The sequence below is a fragment of the Pinus tabuliformis genome, chromosome 8 (genome assembly GCF_031772625.1).
Source record: "Pinus tabuliformis cultivar Carrire ecotype Pingquan chromosome 8, CPIR1, whole genome shotgun sequence".
NCBI lineage: Eukaryota > Viridiplantae > Streptophyta > Pinopsida > Pinales > Pinaceae > Pinus > Pinus tabuliformis.
In genome coordinates this window covers 11,627,907-11,650,521 of record NC_142294.1, presented here as the reverse complement: position 1 = coordinate 11,650,521, position 22,615 = coordinate 11,627,907, and the positions used below count along the sequence as shown (strand labels likewise).

Below are 22,615 nucleotides of genomic sequence, written 5' to 3'. Positions count from 1 at the left end.
TAGCTAAAAGCTAAAGTCTTTTGCTAGAGGAAGTGTTATGAAAAGGGAGAGCATTGTGGTCTCTACTTATGGTGGTTTAAGGAAAGACACCAACCAAAAGTATGCTCATGGGGCATTGCTCTATATTTGGCTACAACTCTGAATCTGGGTATGCCTAACTCTCGTTGTAGGCTCAGACAGTAGACTCAGATTGTGGCTCAAGCTCATTTGATGTATCTTTGAAGCTTGTGGATGACCATCAATTCCCCCCTGTCAGATACAAGGCGAGAAATCTCAACTACAAGACGTGTCAATACTCAAGAATGGACTCTGAAGTATGACTGAAATATTTTCTTGGTTGTTGAAGCCCATTACTAAAAAACGATCCATCCAAGGTGAAACTTCATTCTTGCAGCGGGCATGTTTCTGAAGCATCTCTTTGCATGGTGAGTATTTTTATGACAATGCTCACACGGGTGAAGATCAAAACAATGATCTTTCACATGGCCAACTCAATTACAGTGTTGGCATTTGCCAATTTGTGGTTGTTATGAAAGAGGAGCAGTAGGTAAAATAGAGTTGCCTTAAAGAAACCCAACACTTTGAAACTGATTGGGTTTAGAGTAGTTTGGAGTATGAAAAGGCACCTCCTTGTCATACCAAAGCTGGTTTTGTTCTTGTTGTTGACAACTTCTTCCCAAGGTATGATGATGAGCATGGGAAGCATAGGTTGAACCTTTGAAAAACATCTTCAAGCAAATTTGCTCTTAAAGCAGGCACTGGATCTGAATCCACCTCCACTTTACTAATTTGATCACTTTCTAGCAGCGGATGAGAGTTTGTTCCAATCTCAAGCAGAGGAATGTTCTGAACAAAAACCAGTTCAAAATGATGACTACACTATTGTAATTCATCTTGTTGTAGTTGTGATTCAAGCGGCAAAAACTTGATCTTTTTTGTGCATCCTACAAACATATTTGAATATCAACAACAGTAGTTTTGTTGATTTTGACAGTACCATACTCGGCAGTGTAGCGTATCAATGTTAAGATATTAAGGAGAGAAAACTGCAAGTATCAAAAAACTATGAACAAACTTTCAGATGCAATAAGTGTAAATAGAGTGACCAAAAAAGCTAGGCTCAAAGATAGAAAAAGATACCTTGTCTTTTCTTCTTATGCTGATTCCAAATTAGCTGATAAATGTGCTAGGCTCAAAAATAGAAGAAGATATCTTTATCTTTTCTTCTTATGCTTGTTCAAAATCAGCTGATAAATGTGCTAGGCTCAAAAATAGAAGAAGATATCTTTATCTTTTCTTCTTATGCTTGTTCCAAATCAGCTGATAAATGTGCTTAAGCTCCTGCTGCTCATATATATCTATCAAATCTTTACATCAACACTGCCATTTTCTTACTCCCATAAGTTTATGTTGCTACTTTGGTTTTTTTTAAACCAATACCTTACACATACTCGAGACTGTGCATTGACTGAATAAATAGTAAAACACAATACAGCCTTTGCCTCTATAACCACTCGTTTTTCTTTTAATTGACCGGAGATTTCAATGGCTCAAGCCAGTGAGAATGGTGTGCGAATTAAGTGTTGCAATAAATAATAACCAAAAAAAACCAAGGTGAGCTTAGCTTCGATGTGCATGAGCAAAGTAGGGTTTACTGGCAACCCTGCGTATGGTTGAAAACTGTGCCCAAACAAGTCATGGCTCGAACTTGTCAGTGAAGCAATCATGCAGTGGTTGCAGGAGTCTAGCTATGGTGGCACAAATCACAGGTGCAGAGTGACAAGGGATTAAAGGGGGTGGGCTTGATGCCCTAAATCAAATTGTAATCTGGTTTGACCAACTACCACAACGTGGATGAGCTGCTCGAACGGGATTCCGAATCAAGAAACGCCAGCAATAGTTTTGATGTCGGCTCTTGACTGGATGATGGCCTCAAATGCATCATTTGGTCATTTGGACTCAGCGGTTGTAAAACATTTGGTCATTACTATCCACCACGATTATAATACCCATCTCCAAAATGACACTCGGATGCTTTCCACAATAGAGAATGCTTTTGGCCGGAGACAAATCACCATACAATGTGACTTTTGCTTCTCATCACGATAAATAATAGTTTGGTTGCACGCTTCATAAGATCTTAACCCCGCATCTCTTATTCCAAAGCTCAATTCCACTACGAAACCTTATGAAACCCATACTGAGCTGCACAAAACCGTGCAATTCTACCACAAAATGCAAGGCCATAGAATAATGTAGTGAACGCATAGAGCACTAGGTAACGAACTTGTTGGGTAGGTCTGACCAGCTTGGAAATGATGCGACGGCAAGACTAGCATGGAGGTTATACTTGTAACAGGTCTGCAGGGAGCAGTATGATTTAGAGGCCTGCGACGGCCAAATGCACAGTGAGCAAGGGCATTTTGCAAGCTAAGCTGAAAATGGCAAACATATACAGACAGCTCTGAGCAAGTGGCAAAACTGGGTGGAAGAATATGGCAAAACTGAGTGGAAGAATATGGCAAAACTGGCATGCGTACAAAGGCCACAAAACTAGTGGCTCAAATTTGCAAAGGGTAGGAATTCACTCAGTGTAATATCATCATGTTAAATACACATGAAAATGAAAATGTAGACAAATTAAATTATCATTGAATACATATTATTCACAAAGATATACATTTTAGACATTGTTTTATGACCCTTGGTTTTCACATTCCACACTATAACCCTTAGCAGATTAAGTGTTCAACAATTGCAAATTAACCTAAAGGGTTTGTTTATCTGACCTTGCATTGGATATGAAATCACTTTGCCCAACTTTGAGGAGCTCGACTCTCTTCATCCCCTTCACTTCAAGCTTTGTAATAAGAACCAACAATTTATTTACATGGAGAAATAGTTTTTGACTTTCCCTGAATTATTTTCCTTAAAAGAACTAAATGACATTGTTTAATATCTTCAATAACAAAAATATTGCACTTAACTACCAACTTCACTTGTCTTCAAGTCTATCATGGCCTATTTCAAGGCTGCATGAGGCACTTTCAAAGATAAGCGGGGCAGTGGTTTCAACCAAAACCCTCAATATTGTTTGGAAACCAATGAGGGAGTTCACTCTAGCAGTAACAGGCTTTGGTTCAGTCCTTTTAGGTCCCAGTTATGTGTCACGGGGATAATCGTTTAGATTTTAAGTTTCTGTGGTTGCATGGTTTGGTTATTTATAAAGTTCTCAGCTACAAACTAGTCTCAGTATTGCAGTTGTCTTTACGGAAGCTTTGGACTTCTTTAATTGAAAATAGTAGATTTAACGTCATGAGAAACTTTGTAATCATCATGAGAAAAAGGTTCCCATAATAGTAATCATCATTTAATTTAAAGTCGCAATCTAACCAGACTTCAATACATAACTGGATATAATTCTAACGAATAAAAATCACTATGTTTGACATGAAGGTGCAGATTAGATATGTATGAGACTGTTAACTTACGTCAACCAAAAAGCACAGCATTGCCAAGCTGAATACCAACTTGTAGTGCATACATGCCAGGTATATCCACTAAGATTTCTGCTATGCCCTACAATCAGGGAACAGAACCCAGTGGAAACTTTTAGGACATAACTAAGGGAGGAACCAGAAATTAGATTACTGAAAATCGAAACAACAAACAGATATAAATTAGTGAACAAGTTGGACAAGATTTCCAATTTCAAAACAAATATTTTATAATTGGCTACTTAAAAGGCTATCAATGGCATTTATATTATGCAAGTCACTATTTTTTAATGTTATCTTGTGCAAAATAGAGATAATATCCAAAAGGAATATTTGACTTGAATATTCCTTGGTACAAAATGCTTGGGGAATCACAAGTATTCTTCATCTGGACAATGAATTACCCTATTCAGGCCAAAAGGCAGTCACGATCTTGACACCTACAAAAACGAAGTGTAGAATTACAATACACGAATTCAATCTATGATAACCGCATAAGACGCTGTACATCTTCCACACGCATTTTGCGTTGCTCCTTGTCAGACTTGTCTTTGAATGCAGAGCTAGCTAACTTCCGTTTCCCATCTTGCATCTCTAATATGCGCTCCTCAATGCTGTCCTTTACAACTAACCTGAGCACTCTCACAGACCTTGTCTGCCCAATTCTGTGTATTCGATCCATTGCTTGATCTTCCACGGCAGGATTCCACCAAGGGTCAAACATGTAGACATCAGAAGCAGCAGTTAGATTTATCCCTACTCCTGCAGCTTTCAAACTTGCCAAGAGGATGGTTGGGCTGCTTGGTTTGTTTGACATGAATGCTGTAATGGATGCAGCTCGCTTCTTTGGAGGCATAGACCCATCCAAACGGACAAACTTGAAGCCTGACTTTTCCAAAGGTTCCTGCAAGAGATCCAGCATTTTTCGAAACTGTGAAAATACAACAGATTTTGTAGTTGGATCACGATCCTGGGACTCTTTCAATAGAGATATTAATGCATTAATTTTTGAACCAGTTTTGGCTACTTTTTCTGATGTAACTTCATTCTCGTCATCAACCTTTGGTGAACTAAAAAGATCAGATGTTGTAAGCTGCTTACGGCACAATGGACACTGTGGCTTTAGATGTTTCAATATCTTCTCAATGCACTTCTTACAGAACACATGTGAACAGATGGTTATGATAGCCTCTGACGGTGGTGATAAACATACTGGACAGTCAAAGTCATCTCCAGCTTGCAAAACTGAAAGTAATTTCTTCAGCAAATTGGGATTGCCTGAAGCATCTGCAACAGACACAAAAGAAATTGATGTCCTTCATCAGTGAGCCTTTTACACAACCACAGATAGCAAATCATATTTAACACATGACCAAAGAGCATCATTATTAGTGGGTTTTTATAAATTCAACTGTCTTAAATAGTAAATACCAATCAAATGTGCTCCCAATAAACTGAAAGCATTTCATAAAGGTGAATAAAACTTGGTAAAAATTATCTACAGAATAAGCTTCCGGCTTGTTAGTTGGAGCACAAGTAGGGAATGAGTTATATTTTTATTGGTCAGGGCAGTGCAGAAGGGTTGTAACAAGAGCACGGAAATGTGGAGTAAATTGATATAAATGTATATCTATAAGCACAGCACCTATTATTGCGCTGATTGCCTCCTAATCATAACACTGTACACCTACAGTGGCAATTTTTCAGAGTATTGCCTCAATTTCTATAACTCACTTTATCTGCATTGAATTCCTCTTTTTGAGAGGACCAAAATCGACCTAAAGATCATCATATTTGGATAGGAAAAGTGGGTTCTTGAATTTATGTTCTCACATGTGAATTATCAAGGTCAGCCTCACCTATATGTCGGCTATCTTAGTCCAATGGTCACGTCTCTTGACCCCCACCGAACGATATATATAGAGGTGCTATCTCCCTCATTTCACACACATCAACTTGCTTGAATATGTGTCTGAGGAAGCCGAGGTCTTGATGGAGGTTGACGAACAGTTTGTTTTTGGGTTAGGGCCAAAATTCTCCATGGTGGACAGCCGCAGGTCTGGACAGATTTGTTTGGGCAATCTTTACTTGCTAGTTCGAGTTCAATAGCAGAAAGGGAAGCCAAAGTTGTATGGAGAATGCCTGGGAATAATTCTGGACTCATTTCAGGTCCAAGTCTGAAGCAGAGATTGCCGTTTTGCATAAGGGTTGATCTTACAGTGTTTTGGGCATAGCCATTGGGGCTTATATCTCCTTGATGCAGGCCGCACTTATCTAGGTTACCTCCAGCCAGGCTGCAGGCCTTGAGATCTCTGCTCTGGAGGCCAAGCATCTACAGAAGGGAGGCCACAGTCTGCTATGCTAGATCAGCTAGCTATATGGTCCATTTTGGAACCTTGGAAGAATTTTAAAGGGCATCAAATTGTTGGAAGATCTATTTGAAGGAAGGTCGCAGTTCATAGAAGGTCTGACGAGTATGGATAGGGTGTTGTAGCTAACTGTGCTTGTGCCCTAACCTGTATTCAGAATTGCAGTATAGAAATCTCCAGCCCTTGGTGCCAGTATTACAGTTTCATTGAGTCATCTTTGTGTTTAAGGGATTTGATGTCAGACCTATTTGGAAAGTCAGTATTGACTTTAAATCATTGTACTCTATCTCCTTCTCTGCTGAACATTTGATGATTAATAATAAGAAGATTAGATCAAGGGTTTTCCCCATTTTGGGGTTTTTCCCTGGCTTGAGCCATATTCTTGTGTTCTTCTGTCTTGGCTTGTCTTCAGCATTTATCACTTATGTTCTTTCATTAGTTATTGTGTGATTGTTAATGGATTAATGGGCAAAGGGATGTATAGAGTAACTAACCTAAGCAAAGAACATGTTAACTTAAAAATTAACATGGTATCAGAGCACAGGTGAGGACAAGCCCAAGCATAAGAGATTGCAATCACCAAGAAGCATCTGAGGAATTTCATTGACTTGAATTAAACCTTCAGCCCTCTGTGGTAAGTCTGAGTTCAAGAATGACAAATCTGTGACATTCTCTTAAGATCATGGGCACCAATCCAAGAACTACTCGATCATCACAGGCAAAGTTTGGAAGTCATCAAGGTATGTTCCTGTATTCATAAGATGTGTTTTGAGTAATGTTAAGATATTTTCTGTGGATTATTTAGCAGTCCTAGCCATAGTTTTTAAAACCGGAACCGGTGACCGGACCGGTCCACCTAATGAACCGGTTTACCGACCGGAACCGGTCTAACCGGGACTGGTTTGGTCTAAACGAACCGGTTTTAGAAAAATACATTAAATAATTATTTTTTAATGAAAAAAACTATTTTTAAGATTTAAAACCATGATTCCAAGCCAATAGAGACAAAATATGCAAAGATTGCTCATTGATATACCATGTAAAGCCTTAAAGGTGAATATATCAAAATGGCACCGAGTGCAATACATATCATCGACAAAATACATAAGCAATGAGGCTCTAAATGGCCACTAGAGTGCAAAAATAAAGCCTACAAACTATGGGGCCAGTGGCCTACTACAAGACTTCAGTCTAGACTCTACATATATGATAATAGTAATACTATAATAGTGATCAACATTATCACTTGAAGTTGAAACTTCTCATGAGTCTCAGTCATCATGATCAAACTCAGTTGGTTGAGTCTCGACTGCCAAACTGTGTAGCCACAAACTTCTCTATTGGTTCAGTGACTTGAGTCTCAAACTTCTGAAGGTATTCTGCCCTAATATGCCCTATTATTTCATTTGGTGCTCCACATGGCTTTACATGGCCTCCTATCCCAACCAAGTGTTGCTTGAACCTGTTAATACCCCCTCCTTGAATGGATTTTTGGCAATATTTGCAGATCATTTTGCCATCAATCATATCACAATGAGCCCATGCAGTATCTTCGACTTTTGGAGGCATGATGACTCCCTGGATGGTAGATCATAGAAGTGAGAAGTTTATAACACAAATAAAAAATTCATGGACAGCAGACTCAAATGAGGAATTATCAAGTGCAAATCCTTACCTGGAAATGCAAACTAGCTCCCTTAGCCTCCTCTTGAAGATGGCAACTCCACTGACAGCTACACACTATCTCCAAAATAGCTCCAACTCCAACTCCAAGATGACTACTTCAGCAAAAACTCCACACTCTCCAAGCTCACAAACAAACTCACAAACACTCCAAATCAGTTGTGTGAGACAAATGAGAGTGAGAGGGGTCTCTTGTAGCAAGTGTGAGGGTGTTTTTGGAGGGAAAATACCTTTCCCTCACCCCCAAAACCCCTAAACCACAAAACCGCTGCACTTTTTGTCATAATTCGGTGGGCTGTCCATAAACCGGCCGGTTTAGGATGGAACCGGCCGGTTTGCTACAAACCGGCCGGTTCCGCCCTAAACCAGCCGGTTTTGACCGGTTAGGGCCAGATTTCGGGCACATGAAGTATCGAACCGGGTTTTTTAGGCCGGTTCGGACCGGCCAGGCCTCTAACCGGCTGGTTAGACCGGTTACCGGTTTTTGTGGCCGGTTTTTAAAACTATGGTCCTAGCTTGAGACTGTATCATCATCATAAGCATATAGGAGGATATACTTAAAGATAAAAATCTTCTATGATCCCTGGATATAGGGCCAAACCATTGTTGATCCTTGTTTGAAGGATTGCAACCCTCGTTTCAGAGGACTGTATCATTCCTAAAAGAATAATTTCTCTCTGAGATTCTCGTATTTTTTAAGATCCCTGGAATGTTTCAGATGACAGGTATGTCCATCTCATCCCTTTTTGGTTCATTGCATATCTCTGAGAATCTTGATCTCTAATAATGATGTAATTCTGACAACATTTGATTGGTGTTCTTCAAGAAGGTATCTCGGCTCATTAAACCGTGACAATTAACTTCCTCACAATATACATCTGTCTGAAAAGAATTCTGGGCTATACTTAAAGTCTGATCTATTAAGCTTTTTATTGTTGTTTTGTAAGGCAGCCCATACTCTGTACTAAGGGTTCAGTGCACTAATTTGAAGTTTAAAGTCAAGCAATCGGAACTTTTTATTATCTGGAGTTCTATAACATCTCATCTCTTATTCAATGTTTCGTCAACCTTATCCTATCCACTACTCTGACCTTGATATCAAATTGTAGTGTCATTTTTATTGTGAAATTTGACTCTTGGTTGATAGATCTATTTGACCTCCTCTCTCGTTTGAAATACTGAAATCATTCAAAGTTCAGTTTATAATGAAACATCTTCATGAACAAAGTCAAAGGGCAGAGGTATCAGCTTGATATAAAATCAGTTAGAAATCATCAACTGAATTAAGGTAGTTTTCTGGAGATATAGATTTGGGTTGAAAATTGGCTGCTTGCAGAAGTTGTCACGGCAACATGATCACTTATATTAATAAGCAGAAAAGGTTTCCCTCTTGTTAAGTTGCATCACTGATACACATTATCGGCAGAATGTTGCAGTGACCTTGTCAGAGGCTGTATCATTCAGATCAAGGACAGACCTTGCTTCACAGGTTAAACAAGAATAGGGCAATGTTACTAGAGATTCGTTATTTCTGGACATGTATTACTATTATCTGAGGGATAATGCTAAGAAGCCTTGTTTGTATGGACCATGATGATTACCTACCATATTGATATATTGGGTAATGTTGGGGTCATCCTGAAAGTATGAAGATCTGTAGCTATCAAGGATAGTATCTTGTGCAGTAAAGTTTCTTGTTTATATATGATATCAGTGGCACTATCACAGCTCAACATCATTTATGTTCTCTTGTCAGCCCAACATTTTGTATGATATCACTACAAGAATAGTAGCGCTGGTGTCATGTTGTAGGCCCAGTATGTTGATGCCTGTATCATAGTCTTGTTCACAATCAAGCTGTGAACAAGACAGATGCAATCATTGGTAAGACTATCCGTTGAATCACCTTTGACTCTGATAAGAGATACTACACTTGAAGCTTTCATTCTTAAAGATCAGAATGGCCTTTGTTGAAATAATCTCAAAGAAAGATGTCTTCTCCTGCTTAAAGAAGAACCTTGTCAATTCTTCAGAATGTTCCTCTATGACCTGGAACTTCCTTGACCCATATGGGAAGCTCAGAAGATTAAACAAAGCTAGGCTCCAGTGAGAGCTATAAAATCTCGGGATTTATAGCTGGCTGAAGACAGACTGATGAATTTGATTTGATACAGCTATCGATAACATCTGTCCAACAGATGTTAAGTTGTTAACCCTCCCTTTTATCAAAGTAAGAGGGAGCTTTTCTTAAGGGGTCAAGATGAAGGGCCCTAAGATTAAAAGGTTTGATAAGATGGAGATGCTGCTAATTCGGACAGTCATCTTATGAGTGGATCCATGGATAACACCCACAAAAAATTGCTGCTTACTAAGATATGTCTGTGACTCCGTTGCCTAAAATACATTGCTGAAATTTTGATGGCCAGACAGTATGGTACAGCAAAGGACATTCCTGTTCTATGGCATGTTTGGGTGGACAGATCCTATGATGAGCAGGTTGTCTGATTAACACAATGCACCATGGAAAGAAACGTTTAGACTGTGGTCTCCCTGAGCAAGAGGGAGTAAGATCAGTCAAATATTTTCTTCATCAAGAAATGCAAGAAGCAGAGGATTGCTAAGTGCTACCAAGATCTCTGCTATAAATCAATATGTTTGCTATACATACATCTATATGCTGCTGAATGGAGCTATGAGGCTCCTATTGATCTAGTCTTATCTTTCAGAAAGCAGCTTGGCACTATTCCTTATATGAAGGGATCCTTGGCTAAAGATTGAGCTTTGGGAGCTCCTAGGGGCTTGGGGTACCTTATTGAGCAGTGAGCGACCATAGGGTGAGTGGTTCACCTTCCCCTAGTGGTGCGCTAGATACAAGGTGAGCAGTTCACGTGCCCCTATGATACTCCATTATGGTTGACATGTGCGTAGGGTGAGTGTTTCACCTTCCCCTACCCGGACACATGTATGTAGGGTGAGTGGTTCACCTTCTCCTATGGCATATGTGCAGGATGAGTTGTTTACCTTCTCCTGCAATCCCCTAGTGAGAGATGCATATAGGCATCTGTTGACATGTCAGTGGGACGTGGTTCATCCTTTCGCCATATGTAGGATGCTCACTCCCTACGATTAGTGGCATGTCAATGGGACGTGGTTCATCCTTTCCCCACGTGTAAGATCCTTCCTACGATTGATTGCTGTGACTTGTGTTTGTAGGATGTGGTTTATCCTTTCCCTACATGTGATTGTAACTTATGTTTGTAGGATGTGGTTCATCCTTTCCCTACTTTCGGTGATTTGCATATGTAGGATGTGGTTCGTCCTTTCCCTACTTTCGGTGATTTGCATATGTAGGATGTGGTTCGTCCTTTCCCTACGTGTGATTGTGATGTGTGATTGTAGGATGTGGTTTGTCCTTTCCCTACGTGTGGTTGTGAGCAGGATGTGATACATTCTTTCTCTGCTATTGATTCAATATCATCCTACCCATGTAGTCTGGGACACATGGGAAGTACCTCTCATCTGGCCAATGAGTTGGGAAAAGTGGTTAGGGACCATAGCACTACTGATGGATGCATCGGGTACTATTGTACTCCCTATGACTAGGATGCTTGGTGTTCTTCAACTTGATATGGGTTCAAGTCTGATTGAGGCTTCACCTCTGGACTGACTTTTGTCAGTGGAGAGCGGTAAGGTCTTGTGACTCACTCTCAATCAATTCTTCTTCATTATTACTTCAATTTCAGCAGAGCAGACCAAAGTCAAGATACAGATATGGTTCATGATGGCATGATGATCAGTGACATAGCTGTTGGTTTGACAAGTGGAATTCTCCCTAGTTGAGAGGGAGTGTTAAAATTGGCAACTAGGGCCAAATTCCACTTTGGACAGCTCCTTTGGGGAAGATAATTATGGCATTGAATTCCTCTTTTTGAGAGGACCAAAATCGACCTAAAGATCATCATATTTGGATAAGGAAAAGTGGGTTTTTGAATTTAGGTTTTCTCACATGTGAATTATCAAGGTTGGCCTCACCAATATGTCGGCTCACCTAGTCCAATGGTCGCATCTCTTGACCCCCACCGAATGATATATATAGAGGTGCTCTCTCCCTCATTTCACACACATCAACTTGCTTGAATATGTGTCTGAGGCAGCCAAGGTCTTGATGGAGGTTGACAAACAGTTTGTTTTTGGGTTAGGGCCAAAATTCTCCATGATGGACAGCCGCAGGTCTGGACAGATTTGTTTGGGCAACCTTTACATGCTAGTTCAAGTTCAATAGCAGAAAGGGAAACCGAAGTTGTATGGAGAAAGCTTGGGAATAATTCTGGACTCATTTCAGGTCCAAGTCTGAAGCAGAGATTGCCCTTTTGCATAAGGGTTGATCTTACAGTGTTTTGGGCATAGCCCTTGGGGCTTATATCTCCTTGATGCAGGCCGCACTTATCTAGGTTACCTCCAGCCAGGCTGCAGGCCTTGAGATCTCTGTTCTGGAGGCCAAGCATCTACAGAAGGGAGGCCGCAGTCTGCTATGCTAGATCAGCTAGCTATATGGTCCATTTTGGAACCTTAGAAGAAAGTTAAAGGGCATCAAATTGTTGGAAGATCTGTTTGAAGGAAGGCCACTGTTCATAGAAGGTCTGACGAGTATGGATAGAGTGTTGTAGCTAACTGTGCTTGTGCCCTAAACTGTATTCAGAATTGCAGTATAGAACTCTCCAGCCCTTGGTACCAGTATTACAGTTTCATTGAGTCATCTTCATGTTTAAGGGCTTTGATGTCAGATCTTCGATTTGGAAAGTCAGTATTGACTTTAAATCAATGTACTCTATCTCTTTCTCCACTGAACATTTGATGATTAATAATAAGAAGATTAGATCAAGGGTTTTCCCCATCTTGGGGTTTTTCCCTGGCTTGAGCCATATATTCTTGTGTTCTTCTGTCTTGGCTTGTCTTCAGCGTTTATCACTTATGTTCTTTCATTAGTTACTGTGTGATTGCCAATGGATTAATGGGCAAATGGATGTATAGAGTAACTAACCTAAGCAAAGAACATGTTAACTTAACATTTTTGAACTAAACAAATGATGCTGCGTGTGTTTATTATTGCTCGTTATGCAATACAAGTATTCAATAGATCAAAAAACTGGAAGTTTACATTTTCAGTTTTGGGGCTGACAAATGCCAGAAGTAGGGAATTGATTATACGTTTATTGGTTACAGCAGTGCAGAACGGTTGTAACAAGAACTGAAATGTGTAGATTAAATTAATATAAACGTATATTTACAAGAATAGCTCCTATTATTGCGCTGATTACCTCCATGAATCATAAGACTATACATTTTTCCAAAGGATTGCTTCAATTTTTAATTTTTTTATAAGCTACTTTGTTTGCACCTTTGATTAATTTGATCCATTTTTTGTTTGTTATTTTTTAACCGAACAAATGATGCTGCTTGTGTTTATTGTTTTTCATTATGCAATACAAACATTTAGAAGGTCATAAAATTGGAAGTTCACATTTTCAGGATTTGGGTCTCGCAAATGCCAGAAGTAATTCCCCAGGCTCGAAATGTCTCTAATCTGCAGAGTTTCCCACAACAAATCAAATGCAGAGAACAAGTATGAAACTGAAATAATAGGAACTTGTCAAAACGATCCTCTTGAATGTAAGGATTAGCTTATGATAAAGATAAAAGGATATTTTCACTTCAAAAGAGAAACATAGAAAATATATACGCAGCATAAATATCATTGCAGCAAGTAGAATTCAATGTGTGTAACACTTTCCTTGACTCCCAAGGGATCAACGAGTTAGTTGTATTCTAAAATGGATCCTAAGGAAGACGTAAGGGCCAAACTTAACCATTGCAATAAATATTATGTATGGAATATTCATCAGGCTGCATTTCATCTATAAGTTATCTGCCAAAGTGACTTACAGCTAACAACAGGAGACTGACAGAATGAAATGATTCTTGTTTAAACCAGCATAAACCCATTTTAACCCCAGATCTATCAATCACTGAGAAGTATAAATTTTTCAATGATTTAAGATGGATTTAGGCTGATTGTAGTCTCACTCAACTGCAGATATGTAAATGTAAAAAATCAAATTTCATACCATTACTCACCCAAATTAAATTCCTGCAAGTGACATGTTTAGCTCAGATCAAGTATACTGTTGTAATGACTTTCAGCCTAGTTGAATGGCCTTCAGGCCTGAGGAATGTCTTACCCTTGCCTATAGGGTTAAGGGTGGGGTGCTTGGTTACATGGAAAAAATTATTAGTTATAAATTTTTTAAGCCAACATATGATGGTGTAAGCATTGCCCACACATCTCTATCATACTGGGCTGTAGATGTTCCTCACTGCTCTCAGTGTAATAATATTACTGCCAAGTGTTATAACAAGTTGCCTGACTCTTTATTCAGCATGCAAAATATTCTAATGAGAGAATAATGTGTGTAATATAATGAGTCTCTAGCCTTGGAATGTGCTTAGTCAACTATAAAAACAAATTCACAACATGGGCACACTTATGAATATTGACAATAGATAAAAGATGTGAATACTATACCTTCTAATTTGAAAGACGAAAACAATGACTCCACATCAGATGGGCACAACAATGCATCATCACAAATTTGACGTAGCCGTAGAATTATCTGAAGGATAGAAGAATAATTATTTAGCACGGTGCCTGAATTAATGAAGTTTTGAACCACTTTTCTGCCTTCTGTTTCCACGTTATTGTAGAGTTCACGCTCCTCGTGAGACAGTTCTACCGGATGGATCTGCACATATTTAGGTGGAAGTTCCACCAAGCACTGCCCATTGATTTTCATATCTTTGGTCCTTCGGAGAGCAACGGTCTCCAATAAAGCCTGGATTAAAAAAAATGTACACGAGCAAAACTATCTCAAAGTGTCAGAAAACCATGTCAATGTCAGAAAATTAAATCCCTCAGCTATACTGCATTCAGGTTCATTTCTAAGAATTGCATAGGCTACCTAGTTGCATAGCATCTGTCATGTATGCCTAGTTCCATGTGACAACTTTCTATCACCCTATTACTTAGATAGACTTTAAACCAACCATACATTTGGTCCAAACATATCCTAAAGTGGCCCACTGCCATATGATTCAAGCCTTTAACACAAAGAAGATGCGAGAACAAAAAAATGTGTTACTCATAGAGAATACACCAAGCATAGTAGGAACATTCACCATATTGCTCTTTGTTGTACAAAAATTTGGGACATGGTACAAAATTCAGCAAATTTTCCATATAGTATGATGCGATACAGTCATCCTATTTTTTGGTGTCAATGATACCAGTCAAGTTATAAGAGCAAAAAAAACAGCCAATAACCTCACAAATAATTTTAAGAAAACACTAAAATACTATATATATTAAATATAAACTACATTGCAAAACTTTTAGGGAATAAATTATTCTAAACCATTCTTGAGGCCAAAATTCCATGCCTTTTTTTGTTACATATTTTTTCCACACCAAAATGTATTTGTATTCAAATATTGCTAGGCTACTATGATATCAATTATAGAACTTGGGCAGACAGAGTACAATAAACTGAATTATATATTGGCATTGAATTAGAATCCCCCTTGACACAGCCCCTGGGAGTTATTTCACTTGGCAAAGCATGTAAACGTGTTAAGTAAAATATTGAGGCCTTTGGTTCAATCTTCCTGATTAACCCATGTCCACATTATAGGCAAGCATGGTATTCCTAGTGGTCATAGTTGTAGCAGATGGTTATTAAAAAAAACAAAATCTTGATACATCTAAATAAGTAGAAACAACTAAATTCATGGTAAATGGATGCCCTCTACAGCTCACTTGTTTTCTTCTTAGGCTACTCACTGATTGTTTAACCGCTTGTTGTTTTGAAGGTTAATATTTGTGTTCTCTAAAATTATGTAATTTCACTGAATGGTTGCCAAATGATTATTCTAACTTCTTGTTTACAACAGGGTGAAATGCAATGCAGGAAGGTCAGGTTATAATTTTTTTCTATCTCTCTCTTATCCAATACAGAAAGTTTGCCCTTCCCCAATTTGGGAGTAGAAAATGAATGAAAACAGCTTGAAACATCCAAATCGTAAACTTTTAACTACAAAGCTACAAGTGGGGGGCATATATTCTGCCAAAGTTGCCCAAAGCTTGCCCCTCGCCTCATCTGTAAGCACAAGCATCCCATAAGGGGTAAACAATCATGTCGTCAAGGACATTTAAACCTTGGCAATGGCAGTAACAACACCCCACTTTCATTGTCCGATCAGGCCCCCCTCAATAGTAAATATATTATAAGTATAAACTATTCAATATAGGCCATGTTAAAGGTCTTAGGGTATTGGATTTTAATTATTGAAGTTTGGTGAGGGGTACCTTTAGGGTATTGGATTTTAATTATTGAAGTTTGGTGAGGGGTGGCAAGCGCAAAGGGGATTGTCTTCAATCCCAAAGGAAAGTAAGAAACTTTACTTGCCTAGGGGATTGAAGAAACAACAAACAACCAGGTGGAAGCCATGGCCCTTTAGAAAGGGCTCTTGATAATGAAGAGTCAAAACATGAAAAATGATTCTGTAATTGGGGATTCAATGGTTGTCATTCAACACATAATACTCAAAACTCTTCCAAAGGAAGTTCATATGAACAAGTTGATTCATCGCATTCAAAATCTGATAGAAAGATTTGAAGGTTTCAAGTTCTGCCACTCATTGAGAGGGATAAACAATAAGATGGATTCTATGGCCAATACGACTTGCAACCTAGCTTTTGGAATTCTTTGGAAAAATGAGGGGTAGAGGAATTTGCTACCTCACCTAAATTTTGTATCCCTTAACCTCCTCAATGATCCAATCAATATGCCAAGACGAGTGGAAAAGCCACATGAACATGCATTCATATCTGTTCCAACTTCCTTGGGACTGTCAGCCATGCTGCTCAAACATTCACAAGGGCTCTCACCTTTATTAAGTCTAGAAAGATAGTATGGCACAGAGCATGTGGGTTTATGTACGTGATTTAACACAGTACCCAGAAATCTTTGTACAGCCTTTGGATGGGAGAGACTTGAGTCCCTATCTCATCATGTTTTGCCGGAGCTTTATTCCTCCAGTTGGAAAGCAATGCCATTGAGAGACTCTTTAACAATTTTCATTTTTTATCTCTTCTGAAAGAATTATGGGCATTTAATGGTGGGGATCAGAATTGGCAGAATGTCTTGCGACCACAAGTCTCATTTGCAGGTATATTTTTCATCCCTTCCTATCTTTCAGGTCTCAGGTGTTGTTTCATACGTTTGGGGCTTACTCCATTAAAATTGACCTTCCACTTTCATCCCAAAGAGATAGTTGGAAGAAGTTCAGATATTAGCACTAGGAGTGAGCTAACTATCAATGTTCCCAATATGGAAGTCTTTAGGGTACTCGCTCAATTCTGAATTTAGGCATAACACTAATATCTGTTTAGATCAGTTTGAGAAGCACTGAGCACAAGGTCTTTGTTCTCAAATTAATCTCTGGAAATTGTGAAAAGAATATCCACAACCATCCAAGTAAGATTCAATTTGAAGGTGTGAACAACATAACATTTTTTGTCAAAAAAACTTTGGCTATAACAATAGGAAGATGGGAAATCTAGAAAAATGATTAGGAACACAATTATGCACACGATTTAAAGGCAATTCATCAAGATGACGGCCCAGTTGGATAAACACAAAGGGAAATTTGTTCTTTTGGAAGTTAGGGAAAGCAACACAGGAAGCTGGAGGAAGGCATGACCAAGGAACTTCAGGATAACTACAACTTCAGTTAATTCTTTTGGACATGACCAAACAGCAGCCATGGAAGAGGACATCGTGGAGCAACATATGCAACTGGCCAGGACTGTAGACCCCTTTCTTCTATCTTCAATAATGGGAAGAAAGCAATGTTGCAAACATTGGCATCAGGATTAAATCAACAAGGATCTGGAAAACCAAAAAATCATAAAATCAAGAAAATATCACTAAAAATTGGCAAATACCAGCAAAGTTAAGATACCACCAAAATATCTATAAAAATCAACAAACATTAGCTAGGCCAAAATATCGCGATTTTGCAATTTTTTCACAACAAAATCGGGATGTTTGCAACACCAGAATAAAGACATCAGCCCAATTTGGGCTCACAACTTAAAATGTTTAATATCTTTTTAAGGACTTTACATATTTTGTAAGACTGTATACAAGCCAATCAATTAGTAGTTGTAGCAGGTTTTTAAACATAGGGAAATCAGGGATTACCTATTAGCCCTTCATTTTTAGATATCTATGGCGAATTTTGCACTAGATCTCCTTTTTGGTTTGTATTAAAAGGCTGGACAGTTAACATAAAAACTATTTATTCCTGTTTAAAAAGAAAACTTATTGATGTTTGGTACTGGATTCAAACCCACTGAACCTCACATCGAGAAGTTGCAGTGTTTATAAACTTTCAACATTTAAACATATAGGCAAAACAAGAACTTGTGCTCATTCCTCCTACGCTCCTTGCACTAGACCTTGTGGGAAAGACTGAAACCTAAAACTAAACATTTGTTTACAAGAAACAAAGAATGCCCGAGGAAGCATGCACTTGTAATGACTTTAGCCACCTCATTACTATACAAATTTCAGTCTAAAAAATGCATTCCCTCAACTGGCTAGCCGCTAATCACCAAACCTACATGGAACTATCATTTAAGGATAATAAGGGAGATACATAGGCTGAAAAGCTGCTTAGGGCATATTTCTAGGAATATTATACCTTGCCCAAGTGTACCAACCAACTTAAACATGAAATGCCAAACGATTCAACAAAAGAAAAATTCAGATTCCTAGACTTGGCTTGGTCAGTCTAATGAGACAAACTCTTGATTAAATGCTTCAAGAATCAAAACCAATTTGGCCAAGTGTCATCTCCAAATATCTCAGCATTTACTCATTATATTATAGGTTTGAGGATTTTCGACCCCAAAGGCCATGATGTATTTTGCTCAAAATCTTAATGTCTTGTATCTCAACTCATTCTTAATGTATCTTAATGATGTAAATAAAACATTGAATACATAAATAAAACATTAGTAATACAAGAATAAGTGTTCATAGAGTCTTTAGAATGCAAACTCTAGAAGTTTGAAGCATCCCACTAGTGAAGCCCTGTTAGAATGAGTAACAAAGCCAACATGTGCCAACCATGTCATGAAATCAAACCATAAACAAGCTAGCGCTTACCTAATTAGGGTTTGACTGCACTAAGCTGGAGTTTTTAAAGCAGTAAATAGAAAACACAATATTAAGAGATGTTGAACTCTTCTTTCCAATCATGGCAAAAGTGTTTCCCAAGCAATGATAGCTGAGGACTTTGTGAACTGTTTTATACAATTCTTTGATCTCAAGGTAAAATCTTTAGAGAAAAAGGCTACTCATCAAACTTACAAGTCAATCATCCAAATAAATTTACATGCTTCTCAAAACACATTTTGTGATTGTTTTCTTTTACTTGATGAGCTTAAAGAAGCAGTTACAATGATGACAAAAGACAAAGCCTTATGACTGAATTGCTTTCCTTCTAAATTCCACAAACCAACCAGGGAACCTACAGTGCTTAACTTCATTAAGTCTCAAGAGTTTATTGAGACAGCATTAAAAATCAATCATTAAAAGACATCATCAATAAGGCATCATAAATCTTACCCACACCAGTCAATTCTAGAATAATCACCAATTTGGGGCCCATTCCTCTGCTCAAAATATAGATTAAGATAATAGGTAAGGCCTTCGCTATCATATTCTAGCACTAACTTGAGGTACAAGAAGGCCAGCACATTTGTTTTGATTTCTACAAGGCAAATGCCGTATGGTAAATCTAAAGGAGATCAAGAAACAGCAAAATGGGCAAGAATCAGACGGTGAATTCATCAAATTTATTGTGTATAATCCTATGATGGTTTAGAATAACACGTCACCATGGCCACACCTTAAACATTGTACTCCTTGCAAAGCATTGCATCAAACCTATATAAATGCCATTCTATGTGTTGCATTGCTATCACTGAAAGGCAAGTCAAGTACGTGTTCACCTTGACATCATTATACCATGTAGGTGTATCTGTCCCACAATATTAGGTGAACAATTTAAAAGCATTGTCAAGATATGAGCTAATTATTACCTATGACAGAAGAACGTAAAGGAATAGATCAATGAAGAATGTGATTTATTTTCATCATGCAGCAATGACCTTGAAATCATTAACTAGGCTAATTAAATAATTGTCTTCCAGTGCATTCAAAACCCTTGATGATCGAAAAGCCTGTCGATCAAAGAGAATCAAACCCCTAAATATGTTCATGCAAGTCAAAAACTAAGGCAAAAGGTGATAAAAATCAATAAGTCACCTGTAAGCGTGAACAACCACTCTTGTTGCCTTGAGATAGCGGGCGTTGAACTAAGCTGTTCCAATAGGATTTGATTGAAAATGGTTCAAAATGCAGGAATGCCATCAGTGTAAACAAATCAAACGCCGTGTTTTGAATCGGAGTACCAGTAACGGCCCACCTTCTTTCAGCATTTAAAGCTATTGCCGCCTTGGCTTGTTTAGTACCAGCATTTTTTATGAAATGTGCCTCATCCAAAATTATTCTCAACCACTTGATTTCCTTGATAGGTGAGCTCAGATTATTTAATTCTGAACCAAGAGTACTGTAGGTTGTCAGAACAATATCAAATTTAGATATTTCATTGGCTTCCTTCATGCGACCACCTCCATGGTATAGATAAACTTTCAAGCTTCCCCGCTTAGTGTGTTCCTCGAGCTGATCCACCCAGTTCGAAAGCACGGAGGGCGGGCAGACAACGAGGGTTGCCCTGGGCCCATCGGGATCTGGGGGCTCAAATACAATTTCCTGGCAACTTTTGTGCGCTTGACCCTTTCCCATGGTAACGCTTCTAGAGCCATCACTGCCACTCCTCTTTCTCTTGGCTCCTTTGCGATTAGGGCTCTTGGGATTTTCAGTATTAGGGTTCTTAAAGTTATCAGAATCAGGGTTTTTAGGGTTTTCTGCATCAGAGCTTTCGGAAGAGGGAGCAATATCTACAACAGGAGGGAGCTTGGCACCGGGACGGTTCGTTGCAATGAGCGAAAGCAATGACAGCGTCTTACCAAGCCCCATATCATCCGCCAAAATTCCACCTCTCAAAGGCTTCGGCCTTCCATTCGTCTCAAAATTTGTCAAAACATTCTTATATCTGAGCTGCTGTGACTTACTCGTCTTGTCACAAACATCCCAAAAGGGCGGAAGTTCGGAAGAATTCTCCCTCTGCACCATCCAAGCCAATGCCTCCTTCTGGTGCTGTAACAGTGTCGAAGTTACAAGCTCGCAAGCCTCCATCGACTGCCTCTTCTTGGGATTATTAAGAGACCCAAAGATATCATCGACCCTTCTAACCTCCTTCACCCCTGGATCTTCATATATTTCTTTTGCAGCAATGGATTCCGCCGTTAAAAACTCTTGGTCCTCCGCAGTAATAACATTCAATCCGGCCCCTTTAAGCAACTGACGAACCATGCCCATCGAATCCCTGTGACTGAAAATGTAGATTTGACAAGGTAACTTGTAAGCACCTTTATGCAGAGCCCTGGACACGATTCCTTCGATTAAAATTAGGGATTGATCAACATGGGGCGCCAGTGCCAGCGCCACAACGCGCTCGATGTAACCGACCTGCTGGCCGCTCATGTTGAGGACTTTGATGGCGTTGGGGTCGTGCCGATTTTCAGGCTCGCGAACTAGTCGAATCATTTCACGGCCATTGATGGTGCCCGTGTAGTACTGCAATCCCACGACATTGGCCAGGACAAAGCCGACCATGTAGTTGTTGTCGGAGCTTTGGGTTTCCAGGAAGTTTTCGACCTCCTCGTCCGCTTCTTCAAAGCCCAGGTCAGCCATCCTTGCAGTTCTGCTCTTAGGTCTGTTGTGCTCTGTAAAACTTAAACTGGTATATGTTTAGTCAAGATTCGATACCCCGCACCCTTTCTGGGCTCTACCGTTGAATATCGAATAAGCCAAAGGAATAAGTATGGAGGGTTCCTAAGTGTGAAACGAAGTATCGGAGAAACAATGTCGGCGGGAGGCGAGAAGCTTTTGAAATTTGAAATATTCTTGTGCACGCTCACTGCATTTTGTAGTTAATTGGCATTCATGGAGGATGTAGCCGTTGCTGGCTGCGTTAGAATTTGGCGTGTCACGGGAGGTTTCTTTTGGGGTCTGTCGCCAAATTTATGTCGACTGAACTGATTCTATTCGTTCCATTAATTTTGCATCACGCCAGTTTGCAGCAGTCTCAAAGGGATTTTTAACCTTATAAAATTGGAGTCGTCTATTAAACCCAAGGAATTGTTGGTACGGCTAAAAGTCGTCTAAATTTGTGTAAAAAATTTCAAAAAATCTTGTAGATACAGTGTTTGAATCATGTTTTTGATGGTGGAAATAGATTCAGCACCATCAAAAAAGTCTAACACATCTAAAATTATGAATTTTGACAGTTTTTACTTCGATTTACAAAAAGCCCTACTAGATTTTTTTTCAACCCGAATTTCCATAACTTTAAGGGCAAAAAAGCATAATTTTTAGACTACCGCTATTAAATAAATAGAAAATTTTATTTTATATATATTAATATTAAACTAGTTCGCTGTTTAAAAGAAGATTTTTAACCATATAAAAAAGATAGAAAAGGTTATTTAAAAAAAAAAATTATATATATGTTTGTTTATTTTAATGTAATATTAAGCTAGTTATATAAAATAAATGGTTGTTAAATATGGATAAATATTAATTAATTTATGAAATTCATTAAAAACACTTATTTTCTCATTGCAGAATTATTTTGGTAGAAATGTTATTTTGTTAAACATGTAATGTTTTATTAAACATTTTGATTTAATCAAAATAAAATTTAAAATTTAAATCTTAACTCAAAATATACACGAGACCAAGTGGGATCAAATAT

At 38.6% G+C, this 22,615-nt stretch overlaps 1 protein-coding gene across 1 annotated transcript; it reads right to left on the bottom strand.

Moving 5' to 3' along the window:
* Window positions 1–3,731: 3,731 nt before the first annotated feature.
* LOC149233917 (DNA/RNA helicase protein) lies at window positions 3,732–21,900 on the bottom strand. The gene is made up of 3 exons (XM_089371684.1): window positions 20,002–21,900; window positions 14,133–14,439; window positions 3,732–4,784 (listed from the first exon to the last, which is right to left on the bottom strand). The coding sequence occupies exons 1-3, from the start codon at window positions 21,550–21,552 to the stop codon at window positions 3,979–3,981; spliced, it is 2,664 nt and encodes an 887-aa protein (XP_089227810.1). The 5' UTR covers window positions 21,553–21,900; the 3' UTR covers window positions 3,732–3,978.
* Between the last annotated feature and the right edge of the window lie 715 nt (window positions 21,901–22,615).

Bases quoted from the DNA above. Each gene is read 5' to 3' on its own strand.
- LOC149233917 (XM_089371684.1), bottom strand. From the start codon at position 21,552: ATGGCTGACCTGGGCTTTGAAGAAGCGGACGAGGAGGTCGAAAACTTC. The intron at 14,440-20,001 runs GTGACTTATTGA...TTTTTAATCCAG, and splicing joins GTGGTTGTTCACGCTTACAG to GCTTTATTGGAGACCGTTGC. The intron at 4,785-14,132 runs GTATAGTATTCA...TGTCTGTTGCAG, and splicing joins TTCGTCTTTCAAATTAGAAG to ATGCTTCAGGCAATCCCAAT.